The 25,142-nt window shown below is 43.1% G+C and overlaps 1 protein-coding gene across 1 annotated transcript; it reads left to right on the plus strand.

Moving 5' to 3' along the window:
* The first annotated feature begins 21,122 nt into the window (after window positions 1-21,122).
* Window positions 21,123-24,576, plus strand: KCNF1 (potassium voltage-gated channel modifier subfamily F member 1). Its single transcript, XM_044080133.1, has one exon. The coding sequence runs from the start codon at window positions 22,274-22,276 to the stop codon at window positions 23,732-23,734; it is 1,461 nt and encodes a 486-aa protein (XP_043936068.1). The 5' UTR covers window positions 21,123-22,273; the 3' UTR covers window positions 23,735-24,576.
* The last annotated feature ends 566 nt before the right edge of the window (window positions 24,577-25,142 follow it).

A 25,142-nucleotide genomic window follows, 5' to 3' on the forward strand; every position in this document is an offset into this window, starting at 1 on the left:
ATATATATATATATATATATATATATATATATACATACATAGAGAGGTATGTATAGATAGAGATATATAGATAGATAGATAGATAGATAGATAGATAGATAGAATATGTATATACATATAGATATAATAGATACATACATATATAGATATATATGTAGATACATACATATATACAGATAGATATGAATGTCTATAGATATGTATATATATATATATATATATATATATATATATATATATATATACATATATGTAGATATGTATATATATTTGCATATATATATATATATATATATATATATATATATATGTATATATGTATATATATGGATATGTATATATTGATATATATTTATATGTATATGTGTATATATATATATATATATATATATATATATATATATATATATATATATATATATATATATATATATATAAAGAGAGAGTGAGAGAGGGGGACATGGGGCAGATGTACTGCAACAGGTGCCTGGTGACCAAGGCATGGACTGAACACCAGTGTTGATACTGCAGTACCATACCCCATTCCAAAACATGTTATCCACTAACTACCACATAGGTGGTTGCCTGCCTACCACTGGAGGTGTCAGAAGGGAACATGGGACACAGGTGTAAAATAGCCTCCCCTTTGATATCCACAGTGGCATACTAGTCTTGTAATCCCTGTACATGGTATATGTCATCACAAAAGGTGTGTTAGCTAGGGAAATGTAAGTCAGTGTGCCCCTTTACACCTCACAATGTCCTATGCAGTATGTACCTCTCATGAGAATTACAGCAAGTGGAAAGGCCACAGACATACCTAACAAAGACTGATAATGCCCTCAAACACATTCCCTATGCAGACTGTCCCACAAAACCACAGCTAGAGTGCTTTGCATACTTCCTGCACAGAGGTTACCACTGCTGGACATACAGAGTTATGTCACACCCATACCAGTCGGCCAACCACCATGGCAACACCTCACAATCCATCCAGCCTACATGACCTAGGGCCCAAATCCTTGTCACCGCACTAAACAGCATATGCTGGAGGTACAGGTTTCTATACACAAATATGCCATACCCTGGACTAAACCACCCAGCATTAACAAACAAGGCTCCTTATTAGTAGATGTCATACATACCTCTGATGAATGTTATGGAGATAGGTAATATGCCCTGTGAGTCACCTCTGTGTAACCATTTCACAGGAGCAAGTAAAATCACATTACATGTGTCCCAAAGGGCAGGGTAGCATATGGCTAGGCTGCCCTAGGCCCAGGGCCAATAGCATAGTACCTACCTATGACACAATGCACACACACATGTACTCAGTGCAATACCAGCTATGTGAGGTTGAATGAGTGTGACACTGACTGTGTGCAAGGTCTGTAAAGGTGTGATAGCTTAGCGTGAGTTTGTGTCTGTCATGGTAGTTTCTGTCGTAGGTGTGAGGCCAGAGAAAGATGTGTCAGTTATCGGGATGCAAACATAGTAGATTGGCATATGTTGTGCTGTAGTTCCCTGTGTACAACTGCAGTGTCCCATCGTAGGCAGAAGCAATACATGTATGCTCAGTAAGTGGTACTGCTGTTGAATCCAGCTCACATATGAACTGTTGTACTACCTGAAGTTGTAGGCCTAAACACTACAGTATGGTGTATGTTCACATTCCCTGGTAACACTGCCTGGTGTGTTTCCTGTAGTCTGCACAGATTACATACCTCATGCATAGGTATCTGTAAGTAGGGGCACACAGTACTATAAGGAACACAGTTAATGCTCATCTGTGTCGCCATATGTTTGTGTGTTGTATGTATGTGTAATGTGTGTGTAATGATGCCTGTACCATGGCCGCAATCACATGTGTGTTACAGGGTATGTGTGTGTACCTGGCAGCATGTATACTCTGTGACAGCAGTATGCTGGCTATATTAACAACTGTGCACATATGTCAGGTAGGGGTATGGCATCAAAGACTAGGGTGGATTACTGTTGAAACTGTAAATGTGCATTGCATTCATTGCATGGGATGACAATATTCTTCATCCATTAGCTTGATACATTTCCCCAGTGTGAGGTTGTGCATTGTATCCCAAACAGTGTGCCGAGTGCTGGTGTATACTAGTTTGTTGTATGGAGTGTGGCAGGCACTGTCAGACAGTTGTGGGCTGAGCAGTGATATGTGGTATTGAACATGTGTATCCCCTGATAGACAGACAGATGCTATATATGGCAGTTAAGTGATATCAGTACATTAGAATATTAAGTGTGCCACATGACTTGCTCACATATTTTTCTTTTCCTTCCAGGGTGATGGTGCATCAGCGTAACCCACCTTATACAGCAGCAGAGGATCAGGAGATCCACCAGAGCCTGGTGCAGAATCTCTCTGTGCTGTTTTCCAGGACCAGCCAGAACCAGCATGAGAGGGCTGCACTGTGGCAAAATCTTGTCTGTTGGGTAAATGACATAGGCATGCATGACCAGAGATATGAGCAGGTACGCCATCACTGCAGTGATTTAATTAGACATGTCCAGCAGCGTGCGTCTGATATCCACAGACAGCAGCTTGCCACAGGTGGTGGTGGGGTACCTATCCACCCCCCCCCTCACCAGTGTGGAGGAGCACCTCCTAAGTGTTGTGGCTCCAGGCCAACAACAACAACATCCACAAACATGTGTCATCATGGAGGCCGGAGCCACCCAGCATGTTGAAATGGAGTGTGCAGATAACATGCCATATCTGTAGTTGACTGTCCTCTGTACTGGTAGTTTATGCATGTGTGAGATATGTACTGCGTGTGTAGCTGTTAACCTGCCTATTCTTCTGCAAGATTGATATTCTGAGCATAATCTGTACACCTGTGAAAGCCACCTGTTAAACTACTGTTCTTTGTCATACTCACAGTATCAATGGCACAGTTGTGGCTACTGGCAATCACTGTCATATTTTTGCAGGTCCTCTGGAGTGACAACAAGGCAGCCAATCCATGCTGGTGAGTGTGTAATAACAATACTATTGCTAATGACATGTGCATGTCATATGGAGATGTAGTGTGTGCACATGTAACACCTATGCATAATGCATGCTGTGCATGTTTGCTGTGAGACTATGCATATCCCATTATTCTCAGTAGCTGCCTCACTCACATGCAATACACAGAGCATGACACACATGTGTGGCAACACAGTACTGGACATTGTATAGGCATACCTGATACACATGTACACAACACACACATGTTTGGCATAGACACTACACCTTAGCCTGCTACACATGTCCAATTATGACACCTGCTGTATGGCCGCCCTTCAGTATCCCACTTATCCTCTACGCAGCACACATAATATACCTGAGGGGTAGAGGCCTGCCATGTCTTTGTGCAACAGTCTTGAACAAATAATACATTCATGTTAGGCAATGCTCACTACTGGCCACCTTACACACCCATGTAACAAGTGGCTGTGTAATTGTGGATGTAGTCATGGTACTGCACTGCAGGTACACCATGCTAGCTGCCTGTCTGGCACACATTATTATTGTTGACTGACCACAAGAAGCATGTTGATCATGGCTCACGTTACTACACCACATCCAGTTCCACTGACCACAAAAGTACACATAGCAGTTATTGCGTAGCACCGTCATGTGTTGTGTGTGTGTGTGCAAATATATGCACCCACAGCTTGTAACACTTGCACAACATTGTTATGTCCTTGTACACATTGTGTCCCAGGGTGGAGACAATCACTGACCAACTACACACAAGCATCAAGTACACGTATACTGTTATTAACAAGGGCTGTCTACACTTGCACTGCATGTTCCTGTGCAACACATAATCTGCATGCTGACACGTGTGCAGTGATGTTTTTCCTTGTGATACTGTCACCCACCCTCAAACAGTATTGTGTTTGTGTTGGATTGCAGGTGTGTCTGTGTTTGTATCTGCTGTACTGAGGAGTGTGCCTATGTGCCTGTGTGCCTGTGTGCATGTGCACATTTGTGCCTGTGTGCCTGTGTGCATGTGTGCATGTGTGCCTGTGTGCATGTGCACCTGTGTGCATGTGTGCATGTGTGCATGTGTGCTAACATCGTGTACACATTTGTAAACTGTGTTTCCTATCTTCCTCTCACAGGTTCTGATGTTGCTCTGGTGGAGTGCAGCAGGGAACCAGAAGCCACTGCTGGGGATAGTGATAATGATGATACATGTGTAATGGCACAGGGAGGTGTGGCAGGGTCTGTCATTGGTCAGCCAATCAACACTACACAGCAGTCAACCCCATCAATGCGCACAGTCATCCTGCCGATACATCCATTGTCACCAATGTCCTTAGCTGAGGGACAGCATACAGTGGGCATTGACCAGGGTAGTGTGGTATCATTGGCACATGCATCCCTTCACAGCAGCCATGGCCAGATTCCTGACATGGTACCACACAGGCAGATGTCCATGGGTTCTCGTGGGAGCATCCGTGGTCGTACTGCCCCTGTCAGACGTGCCCACAGAGGTCTTTCAACCTCAGCTATGTTCTGGGCTGTAATGCAGGCACAGGCACGTATGGAATGGTACACCAGACAGGGTCTGAGGGAGCTTAGAACACATCACAATGCTATGAATGACATTATGCGTGACGTTGCGGCTGCCATCCATAATATCAGCGAGGTCATTGATAGACGTTGGGGGGACACATTAGATCTCTTCCACAACTACATGTCCAGGAGCCAGGACATTTCAGGATGGTTGAGGCATCGACGTGGACGTATGCCAGCAACATCGTCAGCTTGCAGTCATTGCAGATGACAACAAACCCGCAGCTGCTCCCATAGTGCCAGTATCAGCCCCAGCAATGCTGGGTCTGTACTGTCAGTAGACCATCCTAGAATACCACGTGCACGTGGCTCTGGACAGTCCCAGCAGGGACATGTGTCCAGTCAACAACCCACTGCTTCTGATGACAGTACCCAGTCTGGCTTAGTACCTGATACTGTCCGTAGCACCCCTGCCAGGCACAGGCACTGTGTCCGTGGCCAGAGACAGTGATCTGTATGACCTGGCAGGTACAGTCTGTGGCTGTCCACAAACACCCGTATATGGCAGCCACGTGGTGGAACTGTGTGCATGCATACACACACACATAATGCTAACACCTAGGGCTAACACATACACACACACATCGCATCAACATTGCCCCATGTTGTACTGTTGTCCCTCACTAACACACACACACATACATTTCGATTGGATGTGTCAATGGCAGACTGTGGCAAACCAAGTACACACCCTGTGCATATGATGAAACTGTGCCACCTCCTGACATCTGTAACATTGATGCAGGAACAGGATAGCATGGTGCTAATGCACAGGGTGACTACATAGCACTGTAGGAATAATATCATGTTGTTAACAGTACAGTGTAATGATATCATTGTGGGTATATTCGAGCATGCATGATGCATTAACTATGATTGTCATTGTAGTTTTGTATACACCAGTGTTAATTCCCAAAGTGTACTGTCTGCACATGTGCCACATGGCTGTTGTGTGTACCTGTGCCTGCATGTGTTGGGGTGTGGACAGTACATGTGTGATGTTTGCAGCACAGAGTTGCAGGTGTACATTTGTGAACATGGTTAGCATGGAACATGACATGGTTTGACAGTATACTGTGGGTGATATGGTTTCCAAATGTCAATGGTCTGCATTCTGGTACTATATATAGCCTATATAGCCTGACATTCAGTGGTCATTACATGGTGTCTCCTCAACTGATACACAGATGTAGGAACCTAGTGTCAGTGATATCCCTGCAGTACTACACTATACCAGTAGCCATTCTTACTGAGCCCCACACATCCCTGGGAACAATACTCTTTGGCATATAGCAGTCTCATGTACATGTCAACACACTACGGATATGTCCATCCACGACTGCAAATGCATACAGTGGACTACAATGCATTCTACATATGACACACCTAACCACCACAAGGGTATCATACAGACAGATACCGGTTGTCCAAGCCATGCTGTATTGCTGTAACACAACTGTAGCATTGTCATCGGCATGTAGTTAACATAGTATTCCAACAGTACCATGTAGGTGGTAGCACCCATCATGTAGAACGGGTAATGGTGTGTACATGTGGACAAGTGTTATCGTGTCTATCCTGTGATATTCACATTTCAAAAGGTATTATGCAGTCCCTCGGTGTATCACCTAAGCAAGAAGGTGTCTGTATGCATATCAGCAACAGTTGCCATACACCTACACTGGATGTCCATCACTCACAGACTTTGCTGTGTTTTAATATGTCTGACATATACTCCAGACATGAACCCTCACCCACATTAATCTATCAAAGCTTTCATGGGTGTGTGTCACATAGTTGGCCTAGGACACAGATCACTGCAGTAGCCTGCATTGTCACCAACATACATGTATGGCCTAAGGTCTGGTAAGCTGCGGCACATGCTGGCAAAGGTAACAACTGTATTCATATGAGGCAGGCTTCACACATAGGAACTATTAAAGGTCACAGGTACATATCTGTATGTGGCACACACATACCTGATGTGTGCATTGAAATTACTGTTATAATAATATGTCATACAATAATAAAAGCAAAACACACAACACATACATGGCATTTGTAAGATTCAAATCCTTACCTAACTATGTTATGATACTTGAGAGAGACGCATTAGCGCAGCACGCTATTCGCATTACTGGATGATTTCCCTCCTCCTGCTGTATTTATAGGGTGCTGACATCATCAGTCTTTCCAAAGAGGAATGTACATCTTTTAGTGTGTTATCCCAGTCTTCAAAAAGGCCATTTCTTTTACAGAGAACCCCACACACACACAGCATTTGTGGGATACAAACCCCTACCTAATTATGTTATGATACTTGACAGACACGCATTAGCACAGTGCACTATTCGCATTACTGGATGACTTCCCTTCTCCTGCTGTATTTATGGGGTGCTGACATCATCAGTCTTTTCAAAGAGGAATGTACATCTTTTAGTGTGTTATCCCAGTCTTCAAAAAGGCCATTCCTTTCACAGAGAATTGCATACATACACACCCCCCTGCCACCCCACACACACCCACACCTTTTGCGAGATTCAAACCCCTACCTATGTTATGATACTTAAGAAAGACGCATTAGCACAGTGCGCTATTCGCATTACTGGATGATTTCCCTTCTCCTGCTGTATTTATAATGTGCTGACATCATCAGTCTTTCCAAAGAGGAATGTACATCTTTTAGTGTGTTATCCCTGTCTTCAAAAAGGCCATTCCTTTTACAGAGAATTGCATACATACACACCCCCCTGCCACCCCACACACACACAGCGTTTGCGGGATTCAAACCCCTACCTAACTATGTTATGATACTTGAGAGAGACGCATTAGCACAGCGCGCTATTCGCATTATTGGATGATTTCTCTTCTCCTGCTGTATTTATAGGGTGCTGACATCATCAGTCTTTCCAAAGAGGAATGTACATCTTTTACTATCCCTCAGTATGGGGGATAACAATATCTGTGCATTAACAGATGCCTAGTTCAGGGTCACATATGCACACTGGCACTGCCAGGTTATGTTCTATACCATGCTTCCTGACCACAGGACTTGTAACACACAACACAATTAGGGGGTGTATCCATAAACATCACAGATACATACACCTCTGGGTTGGTACCACTGCACTAAGCATGACAGGCCATAAATACACAACTACCATTGTGCAAAACTACCTTTTGGTTTAGTGTGTAGTTCAGACCACCCACCCATACCCAGGAAACGCACTTGGCTTTCCTGGGAACAGTGTAGGATATGAAGGTCTTCACACACAACATTATAGTGGTTGACTTCAGGTACACAAATATTGACTGGGGATACTACTCAGGCCCTCAACAACATCACCCTACAGCCACTACAATTTGTGAATCCATGTGCTATAGCACAACCAGTCACCACACCCACAAGGGGGAATACATATTGGACCTGATCATCACCAACATGGGGACTCTATGTTCCACACCAGAGGTAGAACCCTCATTGTTAAGATCAGACCATAAACAACTTTCCCTGGACATCCATATCCCTTCCCCACCCCCAGCCAAGGAAATCACTGTAAAGAATTTCTCAAAAGCAGACTTTGCACTTGTGAAGACTGGGATGGAATACTTCAAAGGCCCCGTGTTGGAGGATAATACAGCCCAATCTGCAGAATCCTTTACAAACGCATTGTATAAGCACCTGCAGGTATGCATTGATCAAGCTATCCCAAATAAAACCATGACTCCTCCAAAATAGGAGACCTGTCTGGTTGACCCCGGCCATATATAAGCTGTACAACAGAAGGAGGAAGCTACTACATAACAGAGCAATATCCCACAGAGGGAGGACATCTCTGAACAGTATTGGCAAGACACTTCAATCCCTCATATAATCATCACTTGCACGTTTTGACAGTGAAATTGACCAGACACTACAGATAATCACAAAGCCTTCTTTAGTTATGTCAGGAATATGTGTGGAAATAACCCAGATATGCTCTGAATTGTTGCATAACAGCACAAAATATGCCAAACCTACAGACATAGCCTACACCCTGGCAGACAGAGTCTGCACAAACATACCCCCCTTACCCCCCAAGGGTACAGATGCCCATCCCAAATGAATGTAACCTCCCTGACATCACAGATACACAGGTGAAAGGTGCCCTCTCCACAGCAAATAACACAGCATATGTATCAGACCGGACGGTGTCCCAGGCTATGTCCTACATGAGCTCTGAGTAGAACTGAACACTCACATTAAGTCACTGTTCCAACTTAGCCTTACTACAGGATATGTACCCTGAGAATGGCATACAGATACAGTGCTCCCACTCCACAAAGGTGGTGCCACAACAGACCACAGGGACTATCACCCCATAAGCCTGACTTGTGTGGTAGAAAAAGCTATGGAGCGTATTATCATGGAAGTCATAATCAAAAACATTGTGAGCCTCCAGACAGTGGATCATACACAATTCAGCTTTGTTAAGGGCAGATCTTGCCTCTTACACATAGTTCATATCTTTGAAACGGTTACTGAAGCCATGGATGAGGGCAAGGTAGTTCACACAGTCTACCTGTACCTTGCAGAAGCCTGCAACACAATACCCCACTCAGGCATCATACATATGCTTACCAGCTTAAATATCAACCCCTATATCACTAGATGTGTTGCTATCTGCCTCAGGGATGGAACCCACATGATCAGAATTGCAAGTGCCATGTCCAATTCCAGACTAGTTACAACTGGTGTCTCACTGGGCTCAGTTGTGGGACCTATCCTGTTCGGTATGTACTTCTCTGAGGTTCAGACTAACATGGGGGGATTATGTCTAATAAACGTCACAGATGACTGCTAACCGGGGGCCATAAGCAACACTGCAGCTGACACATGCTTCCTCCATAAGGGTCTCACAGAGATGGATGCTTGTTGCCAGAGCCATGGCCTCATGCTTAAATGCTAAGACATGCATAGTCATCCCCTTTGGGGAAAACAAGGTGCACACAAATCACCACATAAGTGGTAATCCATTACGTACAGAAGATGTATTTACAGATTTGGGGACCAACATAGATTGTAACCTCTCCTTTGCTAATCACATTGACAGAGTCATTGCAAAGACCTTTATATAGCCCTCCTTATCACATGGGGGTTTGCATGTAGATCATGGGAGGTCATTGTGGCCCTCTACTAGTCACTCATCAGGCCCATGTTTGACTACAATGCCCCTTTTGGGGTGTAACTTACCCAACACCTGCAGCAACTACAGTGTCCACAACAGTACCTCTCCAAGAGGATCATGGGCTACACACAGATGTCCTATGCAGCTCAACTAAAGGATCTCCAGCTCTACTCAGTTGCTTAACGCCTACTCAGAGGTAATCTATGCCTGACGTACACAGCCATGTCAAACCCAGAAGTAATGGACATGCTCCACCTCATAACATCCAAGACCCTTAGAGCTACACACTCCAGGGACTTAAACCTCAACACAAAACTAAATAGGACATCCTTCAGGGACAAATTCATTACCCAGAGGCTCCCCTCACTCTGGAATTGAATCCCAATTAAAGTTAGACATAGCCCCTCGCCAACCCTCTTCCAGCAAATTCCAGCCGCATGGCTGGGAAATTGCAAATTCACCCCTGGGATCTCCACTGTGTCCCTGCTTGATAGAGGCACAGCAAACTAGCCTTAAAGGGTGCCTTCTGTGACCTATTTTACAGAGGCACAGGAGGCTACTCTACTGGGGAGGCGGACGCCAAATACACTCTGCCTAGGCTTATGAATTCCCTAGGGCAGACAGCTTAGTATCGACCTCTGCACCTATGTTTATGTTGGGGATGCACAATATTTGTTGCTGATACTGTTTGCAGGTCTTTATTGTCGTAGCTTTCCCAGTTTCTATGAACAACTTGTGTATCTGCGTAACATGTTTGATCATGACAGGGTTCCAGTATATTAATATATGTGTCTGTTGTCATTTAACTGTGTGCACAGGGCAGATTGCTGGATCGTGGGAGGTTCCTGGCTTAACACATACAACTGCCAGATATGTGTGGCCGACTGCTATACTCAGACATGGCCTAAGTGTGTGAGCATGCCCAGTTCAGGCTTTCCATGGTTTGTTGCCTGACATATGTCTCATTTATCCAAGTGTGTGAGCATGCCCAGTGTGACCTTTCCATATGTTGTGATCTGAAGTCCACTACATTTGTGGCTGTGTGTGAACATGACCAATATTGACATTTATACTGTGTGTGTTGGAAGTCATGTTGTGGTCTTACTGCCAGACTCCTTTGTGTCATAACTCAACAGGGATTGTGCTGTGCCTGCAAGGTTTCCATGGGATAGTTTGCAAAGACTTGTCAACGTTCTTTCATACTGGCTGAACACTGCAATACTGTCATGCTGTACTGGTTCAGTACTTTCACTATGGTGCACAGTATCTTGGGTTTGAGTCCCATCACTGCTTTAAATGTTCATACTGAGCAGACCAGACTGGTTAAGGGCCAGTTGGGCAACTATGAGCATGTTGCATTTTGTTCAGCTATGGCCTACTTAAACCAGGCTTGTCCAACATTGCTGTGTATTCACCAACTTGGGTGGACCTTGCCAAACATTACTCCACATTGACCACAGTTGTACTAGTTGGTGTGTGTGATTCTGTTCATAGGTTCATACTAGGCTATCTGCCCTAGGGCATTTATAATCCTAACCAGAGTGTGTTTGGCTTTCAACACACATTTTAAGTGGAGTTTGCCATGACATTTTTCAAGGTTAGTATACTGTGCCTCTGTCTAACAGTGACATAGAAGTGATACCCAGGGTAAACCTACAATCTCCCATCCACTCATCAAGATTCCTCTTGAAGAGAGTCAATGAGGGACTCTGGCTAACCTGGAGTGGGAGTTTACTCAAGAGTGGAGGGAGCTTCTGGGTTATGAATCTGTCACTCCAGCATGTCCTATTTATTTCAGTCCTGTGGTTCAGGTCTCTTGACCGCGTAGCTTGATGGGATTCTGATTTTCCAAGGTGCAGCATGTCCACTGATTCCAGGTTGGACATGGCTTTATACATCAGGCACAGATCACCTCTGGGCAGGCGGTATACCACTGAGTGGAGCTGCAGTTTCTTTAACCGGGCAGCAAATTGCATGTGTTTGAGCCCTTTGATCCTCCTGGTGAGGTACTTTTGTGGTCTTTCCAGCTGCTGCAGTTGTCTGATAAGGTACATCCCACAAGGGGCATTCTACTCAATTATGGGCCTGATGAGGGATGAGTAAAGAGGCACGATGACCTCCCCTGATCTAGATGTGAATACCTTTATGATTAGGTGGGCTATATGAAATGTTTTTCTAAACACTTTGGCCATGTGGTAGTCAAATGAGAGATTGCTATCAACTTGGGTCCCCAGGTCCCTTATCACTTCTTCCATGCTTAATGCGTTACCACCTATGTGGTAATTTGTGGGTACTTAGTTTTTGCCAAAGGGGATGTCTATACACTTTTTTGCGTTTAGCTTGTGAACATGGCTCTGGCACCAGTTGTCTGTTTCTATGAGGCCCTTTTGTAGGATGCTTGTGTCAGCTGGAGGGTCGATTATGGCGCCCAGTTTGCAGTCATCTGCAAACTTGTTCAGCCACAGTCCTTCTGTGTTGGCCTGTACCTCCGAGAAATATATACCAAACAAGGGAGGTCCCAGGACTGAGCCTTGTGGGATGCCACTTGTAGCTGGTTTGGGGTCTAACATGGCTCCAGCATTTCTGACCATGTGGGTTCTGTCCTTGAGCCAGTTTGCAACCCATCTAGTGACATAGGGGTTTATATTGAAGCTGGTTAGCTTATCTATAATGACCAAGTGGGGTATTGTATGGTAGGCTTTTGTGAGGTCCAGGTAGGCTGTGCGGACCACCTTCCCCTCGTCAATGGCCTTGGTGACTATTTCAAATGACTCAACCAGGTTTAAGAGGCAGGATCTGCCCTTAACAAAGCCAAACCGGGTAGGATCCAGTGTCTGTAGGTCCCCAATATCTTTATTTCTGAGGTCCATGATGATCCTTTCCATAGCTTTGCAGACCAAGCTAGTCAGGCTTCTGGGGCAATAGTTTGCAGTATCCATTGAGGTACCACATTTGTAGAGAAGGACCACTGTTGCTGTACACTGCTCTTTGGGTACATATCCTGTGGTAAGGCTGAGATTGAACAGTGGTTTTATGTTTGTGTTCAATTCTTCTTGAGGTTCATGTTGGACACAGCCCAGGACACTGTCTGGTCCCATTGATGCTGTGTGTTTTGCTTTGGAGAGGCTGGCTGTTACCTGAGCATCTGAGATGTCAGGGGGCCAGCACTCTGTTGGGATAGATATTTGCCCTTTTGTTGGGGAAGGGGGGGGAGTTTGCACAGAACCTGTCAGCTCGGATGTTGGCAATGTCTGTGGGTTTGGTGTATTGTTTGTCATTTTGGACTAATTCTGAGCATATCTGAGAATTCCCACCCAGGTTGCTACCATAACTAAAGAAAGCCTTGTGATTATCCTTAGTGTCCTGTACAATTTTAATCTCAAAGATGGCCTTAGACGGTTTTATGTGTGGCCGTAGTTTTTCAATAATACTGATCAGAGATGCCTTCCCTTTTTGGGATTTTGCTCTATCATATAGTAGCTTCCTCCTTGTATTGTATGTTTTTTTATGGCTGGGATCCACCAGACAGGATGCTGCCTTTGGAGGATTGGATCTTGGTTTTATTTGGGATTGCATGATCCATGCATTCCTGATGGTGTTCATAGAATACGTTTATAAAGGGTTCTGATGTCTGGGCCGTATTTTCCACAGGCACAGGGGCTGTGAAGGATTCCACCTCAGTTTTGAGGAGTGTGACATTTGCTTTAGTGAAAATTTTCCACTTTGGTTTTCTGGCCATGGGCTGGGGTCGGGATGTGAATATCCAGTGAGATTACTCTATGGTCTGATCTTACCAGTGAGGGATACACTTCTGGTCTTGGGCATAGAGTCACCATGTTGGTGATGATCAGGTCCAGTATGTTTTCCCCTCTTGTGGGAGTGGTAGCAAGTTGTTCCATAGCATTTGAGTTTCTAAATTCTAGGAACCTTTGGGCTAGGGTGTTGCAGCTAGGGTAATGCTCCCAGTCTATGTTTGGGTAGTTGAAGTTGCCCAATATAATGGTGTTTGGGGAGACCTTCATATTTTCATGTGTTCTCCAGTCAGCCAAGTGTGGTTCCTGGGTTTAGGAGGGTGGTGTGTAGCAGGCTATGAACTGGAAGGCGGTTTTACCCACTGTTAGTTGCACATGGATAGTCTCTGATGCTTCATGCTGTGCCACCAACCTGGGGGTGTGGGTATCTTTGACAAATATTGATACTCACCCTCCTTTTGTAGTTTGTTCCATGTTTTGCAGCTGTAAAGCATGGTATGAGGTGTAACCTGTTAGTGCTAGGGTGCTCTTGGGAGCCTTGAACCAGGTTTCTGTTACTGCACAGATATCAACATTCTCCATGCTGAGGAGAGTTTGGAGTGCATGCATCTTGCAGTTTAGACTTCTGGCATTGAGTAGCATTACTTCTAGTTTCTTATCTCTTGTGATACCTATGGAGATGGGTTTGTCTTTTGAGCCTTACCTAAAAAAGGCACTATGGGGGTGACAAGAGCCTTTGGCAAAATCCAAAAGGCCACAGGTGAAAGCCATCCCTAGTGAAGCATCATGTCTTGTCAAGCATGTCATCCCAGGCTGACAGGCATTGGATCCCCTTTCACTGACACCAATACTTAAGCCAATTGTTGTAATTGATCATCTTGTCTTCATATTGTGGCATCATGTTTGGTGAGGGTAGGATGATACTCAAGGTCATCAAGTTTGCACATACTACATGGTGGCAAATGCTGTTTAGCACTACCTTACACTGCTTAACACATGGCAATCATGCCTCAGGTGGTGCTGCAGGGCTGCCTATGTCGGATGCACATACTACACTCCCTGCACGTTTGAAAGAAGGTTGTGTCAACTTAGGCATCCCTTTCACTATATGTGGGAGTAAGAGAGAGGTATCATTTCCAGGGTTCCTACTAAGCCAGTGTATGTGCTATGCGTTGCCTCTTTGCCAAGGCCAAGGCGTACTGGGCACACCTCCTTCTGCCTACTGGGGCAGGCACAGGTTGTTCCTCTTCTGAGTCACGCTCTGCCTGTGATGGCCTTGGCAATGGTGGGGAGCTGTTTGGCCCATGCCTATGCTGGTCCTGCTGCAGCTGTTTTTGCAGAATCATATTATGTAGCATAGCACATACCATAACAATTTGGGTACATGTAGTTGGTGAGTATTGCAAGGCTCCACCAGATGTGTCCAGGCACCGGAACCGTGACTTGAGCAGTGCAAACACACGCTCAATTACATTTCGTGTTTGTGCATATGCCTCATTATGGTGTTCCTGTTCAGGTGTGTGTGCATTACTGATGGGTGTCATCAGCCACGGCTCCAGTGCATAGCCAGCATCCCCCACTAAGTGACCATGTGGGATGTCCCCATTGGCAAATGTCTGGTACAGCTGCATCAGATGCCAGATATGGGAATCATGGTAGTTTCCAGGGCAGCCAGCACACACATTCATTATTATGCCCTGGGCATCACACACGACCTGGCAGTTGATGGAGGGGAAGCCCTTGCAGTTAATGTAGGCCCTACCCCGCTCACCGGCTGGTGCTTTGATGCATATATGCATGCAGTCTATTGCACCCACTACCTCAGGGTATTCTGCTATTTGCTGGAAGAGACGCATATTGCTGGCCAATACCTCACGGGAATTGGGGAAATATACATGATCACCAACATGTGCTGACATGGCATCCAGGAACTAGTGCAGTACCCTGGATGCTGATGCCTGTGATATCCCCATCATATCACCAGTTGGTCTCTGGAAGGTACTTGTTGCTAGTATTCTTAGGCCAACACATACCTTGGTTTCCACTGGGATGGGTTCCCCTCTGTTGGTTCTGTGTGTGAGGCGTGGCCTGCACAGCTCAACAATTTGCTGCAGGAGGTTTCTGTCCACTCTATAGCGCTCCACTATCTCCAGCTCATGTAACCCCTGGTAGGTGACCCTGGGCCTGTACACTCTTCTCCGTCTCCTCACTGTGGGTTGTCCAGCAGCATTTGCATTGTCACCACCCTCAGCATGTTGCATATGTCGCCTTATAACAGCAATGGCAGCCCCTAGCATTTTTTGTCTGAGTGAAGCTTTTTCAGTTTTCACTTCTAGTAGCTTACTCCAGTGTTGCAGTGTCTCTTGAGAGAAACAAACTGCACTGTTGTTTGCAGAGTTTTAAGTGCTGGGCTGGGCTAGTGTTCTGCCTGTGTAATTGCCTGATTCTGATTGTTTTCACCTGCTATCCCTACTAGTATTCCCTGGTAGCTTCCTACTATTTGTTGTGCTTCCTTTTTCCTTTCTGTTTCCTCAGGGGGAGCGATGCGCATACAAGTGCAATCACGCTCACAGCAGCTCACACATGCGCACCCATGCTTAGATGGACTAAAACTTGCTTATTCGGGTGAAAATGCACGCACACCAGCGCAAACAAGCTCACAGGTCTTTACACAACCTTATACATGCTTACTCCGGCATAAACGCGCACACTCACGCTTTCACACGCGCACTCTGTCTTACTCGGGTTTACAGGCACGCACACACGTGCATACCTGCTCAGCAAGAAACTTTGGTGTTATCCACAGTATACACCTTCCATTTCTTGGCTTTCCCTGGCCTACCTGTTGACACACTTCTTTCCATGATGTCTAGCTGACAGTTGACACATGCCACTCTGCTCCTATGAGCTTCACTACTTTCATACATACCCCCTTGTGATGTCACCTATCTCCTACTCTGTTACTCCCCATATCCTACTCCTACACTCCACTGACTGTGCTCATTTGCTATGTAAAAGTGAGATTCACTATCCTAACACTCATTTACATAGGATTGCCTACTAATGCTTGGTTACATGTCTTAGACTGGGCTTTTCCCCTTAGGAACCCCTACTCGGTGGCCATGTTGTCTTCAGCCTGCTATTCCCTTACATTGTAATTTAACAATTTTCATAGATTGTGGCTTTTATTTTCTTATTTTATGTTTTTTTTAGTGCACCCTGTTTGTGCGGCGCTGCGCTACGCTTAAATATCGGAAATCACCAAAAAAAAAAAAAGTATTTTTATTTTAATTTTGCATCTGGGAACATTTCCAATGGCCATATATTTGGCCATTGGCATGCTTCCTCAACCATATGCAACCTTTATTTGGAGCTGACAAGGCTTATGCAATTGGAACATGATGGCTGCATGGAGTTTTACTCTACTCGTACACTCTGTGCAAGCCATCGTGAATCCGGCAGAGAATCTATAAACACACTTATGCAATTGGAACAAATAAAATGGACAATGCACTTGCTAGGTATACCATGTTACATGTAGGTCATAAATTTACTTTTAAAGCAATAGATCAAATCCAACATAATATTTGAGGTGGCCCTTTAAATTTATTACTGGAAGAATGCTAATTGGCATGGAAAATAAGACTGAACGCCTTTGTTGAACCTGGGTTAAATGAGCATTGTAATATATTATATCTTCTTAAACTTAAAAGTTTGGACAGATAGAAAACAATTAATTAAATGTATATTTATATTTAGGATACTATTATGCATTTGCTATCATGTTATTGATAAATTTACTTTTTTATCATTTTTCGTGTCCAAGCTGTATTATAGATATGTTTAACATGTTTAGAAGAGACATTATTTTCAGTAGTAGAGGTGTGTGGTGTTTTAGTTTGTATAACAAGCAGTCTAAAATGTATTTTAGAAGTTTTTAATAATGAGTACTATTTTTATATATCAGTACACCTTGTAGGTACGATCAGGTGATTTGTTGTATTACTATTTAACAGCCTCGTTTTTTTGAGAATGTAATCTGAGGAAGTTACCTTATTGCAGGTGATGAAAAGCGCTTCATTAAATCAGTGAAAATATTTTGGTGTTTGGATTATTTCCACAGAGCCTGTCTGTTGAATAAATCTCAGAAACCATTTGTCTGAAACAATCTGATGCTAAAACGAGAAATGAAGATTCAGACTTTCTGGAAAAGGTAAGAGACTGCCAGGGTGGAAAGAGTGGACAAAGCACCTTACATAGTAATTTTGACTTATTTGACTGTCCTTTGTTTTTGGGTGTTCCTGATTTCATTTTGAAACCTCCCTGCCATTGTTTTTTTTTTTTTATGTCTGCTTATCAACATTTTGCTAAAACTGTTTTGTTTCTTGCCAAAATCAGATGATGGTGCAGAAAAACCCTTGGAAATTTTACAGAAGGATGCTCAAAAACTGAAAGAAAGAAGGACCAACAACTAAATCTCTATCCAGTCTCATTTTTAGATCCTCTGGGAGTTTTGGGATTGCAGCTAGGCAAACCTTCTCAACACAGTACCAGTGGTAAAAGTCCTGGGTGTAGTGTCTACAGACTTGCAAACACACATCAAACAATGAGCAGTAACCTGAGAAATGAAATAAACTAAACCTCACAAGGCAGATCATTCCTCACTGGAAGCAACTGCAGACTAAGCATTTATCATACTTTCACAATTAGTCAGAATAAACTTTAACATATGAGGCTGACACTCTACAAGTCTAAAAATGTAAAGTTGCAGAAGCATACAGTTTTCCCAGACTTATCAATTGTTTTGCCATCCTTGTCAGCAAGATAAAGATTAGACTTAACAAAATGCTTAGCAGCAACTGGACTGACTAAAGTTATAGGTCTGGAATAACTGTGTAGAAATGTGAAAGACTGATGAACTTTCTGCATTCTACCCACTTTCTTAGATGTAGCATGCTGGCTATCAGGGAAACCATCAGCTGTGACAAACACGTCCTTCACTGCTGGCATCACTGGGGGATTGGAGGAGATAATGGAATCCAGTTTTAACATTTGATAGTATTTTCTGAGGGACTGAGTGAGGGTCTAAGAAACATCAGCATTCTCCCACTGAAAACATCGTCACAATCTTGAAATAGTCTCAGAGAAAGAGAATCCTTGACAGGGAGATTCAGATAACATGCTCTCCTGTGAGTGTGAATCAGAATACTGAGAAGAAAACCTATATTTGCTTCAATGCATTCCTGTCCAGATTCAGTTTTTGAATCTCTTCAGGAAAAGAATCTTTTTTTTCTCTTACCAGAAACTACCTTATAAAAAGGGTCAATGACCTGTTCAAGACCACGTGCTAGACTTGATAAATTACTCCTAGCCAGTGAAACTAAAGCAGGAGAGGACCTTATTTATTTATTGACACTGGATTACCAGGAAAATCTGACTGAGCATGAATCCACTTTCAGTGGAGGCCCAGGGAGAAAAGTATTACAAAACATTTTAAGAATAATAATTTTACAAGCTTCAGAAATGATTCAGGCCATTTACAGTTTAAATAATTATACCAAATTAAACATAACATGAAAACATTGGCTAAGAATAGGTACAAGTTATATAACAAAGATTTAATAATTAAAGAAATTTTAGCCAGTTTATAGAGACATTAAAGGTAGGTTAGTGTAACACAAACAGGAACTACCATATGAAGTGAAAGGAAAAGCATGCTTATGGTATATTTAGAGACACAACCAGGTGGAAACATTTGTAAGAAGTAAGGAAATGAGTGAAGATGGGAGAGTAAGGAGATATAAGGTATGAGGAGGTACTTTTTCACATTTAGGGATAGAGTTCATTCTGCTGTTGAATAAGAGCAGAGCCAATTTCTGGCTAAGAAGTCTTTCAGATCAAGGATGGGAGGGAGAGTATTGACCCCATGGATACAAGTAAGGCATTCCAGGCCTTAGCAACATGATATCAATACAGACAATGTCCAGCAAATATGATGGTTTTGTGGACAGAAGGCGGGAGTTCTGGTCATTGGACCCTAATGACCAGCTGGGAACATAATTGGGTAGAACACTATTTAGCAATGGACAATCAAATGGATACTGGATGCATTTATAGGCAGCAGGAAGCTGATATATAGAGAGAGCTGATGGGGTAGTTCTAACCAATTTAGGCTTTTTTAGTGCTATACAGTGGTGGGTTCTGCTGCAAATTTAGCAACTTTATTATAGCATTTTTTTTTCAAGTTTGGAATCAGCATTTTTTGGTTGGGGGATGACTGGAAAATTAAGGCAAAATGATTTTTTATGACAGTAACAGCTTCCCTGGGGATGGGCACAACATTCTGGTTAAGTAGAGGCACCTCCCCTGTCTCTTCTAGCAACAGCAACAAAAGTGGGTCTCCCTTGCCCACACTTGGTGCTTTGCAGTATTTTAGAAAGAAAATTGGAATATCTGTCTCTTGGTTAACTGACCTGCTCAAAGTAATTTGCAGTGCAAACAAGACCCTCAGACACCCAGGACTTTCAAATGCAGCCTGTGTGCAGCTCATAGCGTTAATCTTTTGTGAGAAACTATCAGTTATACAATGACTAGCCATTAATATTCCAAAACGTGCATGCTGATTGCCCATCTTAAATTGCTTAAATAACTTATGGGTGCAGAAATGCTGAGTTGTTTAAAAAGGGGCATCATGCCCCTTAAATGTGGAGTTCTACTCACTGTGTGGTATGATTTGACCTGAACTAGTGAGGTTTTATTTGCTTGGCATCAAAAAAAGCAGGTTTATGAGTTTATGTGTGTGTATATATGTACGTATTTATTTTGAAATCAGCACACATTGCACGTGGAGATATTGTTCAATGCATAACCTTCTGCCTTGTATCAATTTAATAGCCGTTAGCACAGAAGAAAGTGTAATTTGTTTTCTACTGAATGTCTCAAAGAAGCAGTAGAGAGATTTCTTATTACAAGAAATGAATGCAGTTTGTTTTCTACCAAATGAATCAAAGGGCCAGTAACAGAACTCCGCATGAAGTGAATGTCTAGCCTTTTGCAATGATTGATATTTTACAAAATCCGTCGTGAACCTTTATTCTAAGCTGCACTTTCTGAAAATACTTCATAGCAAGAGGTGCACGTTTCTGTTTCGTTTTTAGTTATTAACACAAGTTAATACTGAATATTTCATCAAATGTCTGCTCTTTTTAAATGTGTGTATAACCTGTTAGTGCAAGGACTGCAGGCAAAACAGCAAGGGTGGGTTTGCCCACTAGTAATCATTCTAACCACGTATTGATAGCAGCCGCAGTGAAGTGTTCGCTAGAGCTACCTAAATGCTGTTAGCTTCTGCTGAAGAACGGATCCCCGCGTGTATGTAACCCCCAGCCCCCCTCACTCACTCTCACACACACACACACACACACACACACACACACACACACACACACACACACACAGTGAAACATTAACTGTTGAGGTCCAAGTCAAACAGCACAGCAGTAACTTTCTGAAGTACTGAGCTGCCTGAGCAACAGCTTTCAGTCAAGGTGCAACAGGGCTCTCCCTTTTTAGGTTACTTGTCAACCGCCAAACATTTTGGGGACATCTTCAGTTTTACCGTTGGTATGCTCCCTCTAAGACATGAGAATAAAGAAGACTGTCATCAGCTAATAATTTTAATCGTTACTGTCACAACAAACCTGAAATGTTAATAGACATCTACGTCTTTTGCAAGCATTTTGCTATGAGCAGACAACCTTTTTGCTGTATTCGCTATTTAGAGTTTTTCCTCTAACTGTGATCTCTGACCCTGGTGGTTCAGGTAAGCGGCTAAGACTTGAGGGGTATTGCAATGCTATACCACCTATTGCTAACAGAGCAATGCCAGTGTCGCTTTCCTGATCATTCAAAAGCGAATTCCCACCTTTCCTTTTTGCCTCTGTATTTTGCAAAACAGGCCAGTTTTTGCATATGTAATATTTGGACTCTGAATAGCTCAGAAACTCCCATGCACGTTTTCAGGAAACAATTTAAAATATAGCTGCGAGGTGAAACCTGCAAGTTTGGACGAAGTCTGTCGTGGATGGGTTACTGCTCGAATCTCTCCCTCTCTCCAAATCCTTCCGGACGACCCCTGACCGTATCACTGTGTGTTGATTTGCATGCTTGCTTGTCTCTGCTTGTCATTGTCCCTGTCTTACTACTAACGCTGGACAATACAAGAATGATTGCACCTGCTTTCGACACAAGTGATCTAAAATGACCACAGCATTAGATCTCATTGGACTGGCTACATAGACTGCATGTGTGCTCTTTGTACGTTCGGTCTTATTTGTGCCTCCAACTTTTCATTTTTTTCCAGGGGGTGGGGAGTCGTGAAGTGAATGACGCTACTGCTCATTTGGGAATAAATACCTTAGCAGTGCAGAAGGAAACAAGGAACCTGCGGGGCACACAATCAATATCTCAGCTGACAGGAAACTGCAAAAACACACCATCTCCCCAAGAGCCCAGCAGGGGGAAAAAACTAATTTTATCTGAATTTCAAGATATGTCCCTGTGACACTTATGCAAATGCTGTACAATCACAAGCTACTTTGTGTTAGATTCTAAATTGCTTCTAAGTGAACAAAACTATCTACGATGCTGAAAATGAATCACTGGACTTAAGTCTGTTAATCAACAAGCTCAAAACCAAAATAAACTGTATCTGATCCGGCAGGTTACGTTTACCGACAGCAACCTGTTAAACAATGCAGAGTGGAAACTGGAGGAGAGAGTCGGACTGCAGCGAGTCAGAGACCAGTGATGAACTAGAAATTGTGGTCAATGTTGGCGGAGTGAGGCAGATCCTCTATAGAGACATTCTGGACCGCTATCCTGGCACTCGCCTGGCCGAGCTCGCCAACTGCTACTCTGGCGGCTACGATGCCATTTTTTCCCTGTGCGATGACTATGACCCTGGCAAGGGGGAATTCTATTTTGACAGGGATCCCGATGCTTTCAAATGCATCATAGATGTGTATTACTTCGGGGAAGTCCACATGAAAAAGGGAATATGTCCGATTTGTTTCACAAACGAGATGGAATTTTGGAGAGTTGATCCGGAGTTGTTAGATGAATGCTGCAAGTGCCTCTTAAGTGAGAAGCAGGACGAGCTGGAAGAAATAGCTAGGAGGGTTCAAATGATCCTAGACGATCTCGGTGGGGATTTCACGGATGATCGCTGGAAAAGAGGGCAGAAATGGCTATGGAAGCTCATGGAAAAGCCAGAGTCTTCGCTACTAGGTAGAGTAATAGCAGTATTATCTTTTCTCTTTATTCTCATATCATCGGTTGTGATGTGCTTGGGGACAATACCCGAGCTGCAGATTGAGGACGCAGATGGCAACAATGTAGAGCACCCAACTCTGGACTACATTGAGACGGTGTGCATTGGGTGGTTCACCATGGAATACATCCTAAGACTGATTTCTTCGCCTAACAAGGTACACTTTCTTATTTCTTTCATGAACATCGTTGATGCTCTGGCAATACTGCCATTCTATGTTAGTTTAATCCTTACTCATATAGGTGCCTCTATGATGGAGCTGATAAACGTTCAGCAAGCCATACAAGCACTACGTATCATGAGGATCGCTAGGATATTCAAGCTAGCTCGTCACTCCTCTGGTCTACAGACACTGACTTATGCCCTAAAGAGGAGTTTTAAAGAACTGGGACTGCTGTTAATGTACTTAGCTGTCGGCATATTTGTATTTTCTGCTCTTGGGTACACCATGGAACAGAGCCACCCCGAAACGCTGTTTAAAAGCATCCCCCAGTCTTTTTGGTGGGCAATCATTACCATGACCACTGTTGGGTATGGTGACATTTACCCAAAGACTACTCTTGGCAAACTGAATGCTGCTATAAGCTTCTTATGCGGGGTTATTGCTATCGCTTTGCCAATCCACCCCATCATAAATAACTTTGTCAAGTACTATAACAAACAACGGGTATTAGAAACCGCTGCCAAACACGAACTTGAGCTAATGGAGCTTACCTCAAATGGTTATAAAAACTTTGCAAGACTGAGAGGGGACTCCAAAGAGTTTAAGACAGAAGACCCTGAACCAGTGTGGAGCAATCTGAAGTTATCACACAGCGATACATTTATTCCCCTTTTATCAAATGAAAAGCAGCACAGAACGAGATTGCAGAGTTGCAAATAGTCCAAATTGTTAAACTTCATTGCTTATAAACTGAAGAAGAAGATACTTGTGCAATGAAGTAGTGTGGGGTGGGGAATCTACTTATTATTTATTATCTGAAGCTGGGAAAGAATTCGAGTCTTGTTCAGTAAAAACAAAACTAATACTAAAATGACCAAAAACTTTACGTTCTCGTTAAGTTGCCGAGGTTTCGGGTGCTGTGCCTATGAGACATTAACAATAACCTATGATTGTTGTCAACAATATAATGAACGTAGTGTATTTTTTTCCAAATCTATCTGCAACAAATGAGCGTGTTGCCTTGCATCCACTCATCCAGTTTAAGTCTGCACGTCCTTTGTTTTCTTCTCCAGACACTTGTAAGTACTTAAGCCGTTGATCTACCAATACAGACTGGACTGAAGGTAACAGGTTGTCAAATTAAGACTTGGGTATTATTTCATTGCTTTAATGCTGCTGTCAGTTGTTCACGTATTCTTAAATTTTAGCTCACCCTTTTTGCACACGCAACTGAATGGGTGGCATATTTACATTGTGACTCACGTGCGCCTGTGTGCGTGCGTGCGTGCGCCCGCGCGTGTTTATAAATACGTTTATATAAAATATGTGGTTGCCTGTGTTACAATTGTAATTTTTATCAAAGAAGTTCAAGAAAAGTTCATACTGTACCAAATATGCATACTTTTAATGGGGGCGGGGGGTGCTTGGGTCAAGGAGCGTATTGATGCTTGTGCTAATCACATTTCAGGGATGAAAACAATGACTGCTAAGCAAGCTCTGTTTTTTTTTCTGTTCAGGATCCCATTTTTTTTGTATTGTTAATAAATAGCATTTCAAACCAATATACCCTCCATTTTCTTATTTAATATGCTTGTTTCAGTCGTATTTAGAGGTGTTTTTTTTAAATGGCTAAATGTTTCCCTGCGTAATTGTACAGTTAGCAATTCTCAAGTTCCAATGTATAATAGATTGGATGCTTTAAGGCGTATGTATGTTATGCTCTGCTGTATATTTTCAATGAGAAAATCTGAACCTTTACAGTTTGGTCAAAACAAATAAAACAAAATCCTTATCTGCATGTCTATGGATGTGCATTTAAGAAGAAATACCCTATAGAACAAAAGAGAGGGCGAGAGAGACGGAGAGAGATTGCATATTTGACAAGCTACTTACCTTAATTTCCTTGAAGTTAAAATAAAGTACATTCATGTGTAGGGACTGCATAGTGTCTGTTAATTTAAGCATTCACATTGACAGCCATCAGTGAAATACATAACTTGGCAGCTGGGAACCTAGGGTAAGTTACACAGAGTGTGCAGTACCGAGCACTATAACACTGTAAACCACTGGAGAAGCTGTAATTTAAACAAAATGGAAGAAAATGCAATATCAAAGATTCAGCTAACAA

Source organism: Protopterus annectens, chromosome 1.part1 (assembly GCF_019279795.1).
Source record: "Protopterus annectens isolate FY-2018-M chromosome 1.part1, PAN1.0, whole genome shotgun sequence".
NCBI classification, from domain to species: domain Eukaryota; kingdom Metazoa; phylum Chordata; order Ceratodontiformes; family Protopteridae; genus Protopterus; species Protopterus annectens.

What these genes read in the sequence shown, in the direction of transcription:
- KCNF1 (XM_044080133.1), top strand. Translation starts at nt 22,274, where the DNA reads ATGCAGAGTGGAAACTGGAGGAGAGAGTCGGACTGCAGCGAGTCAGAG.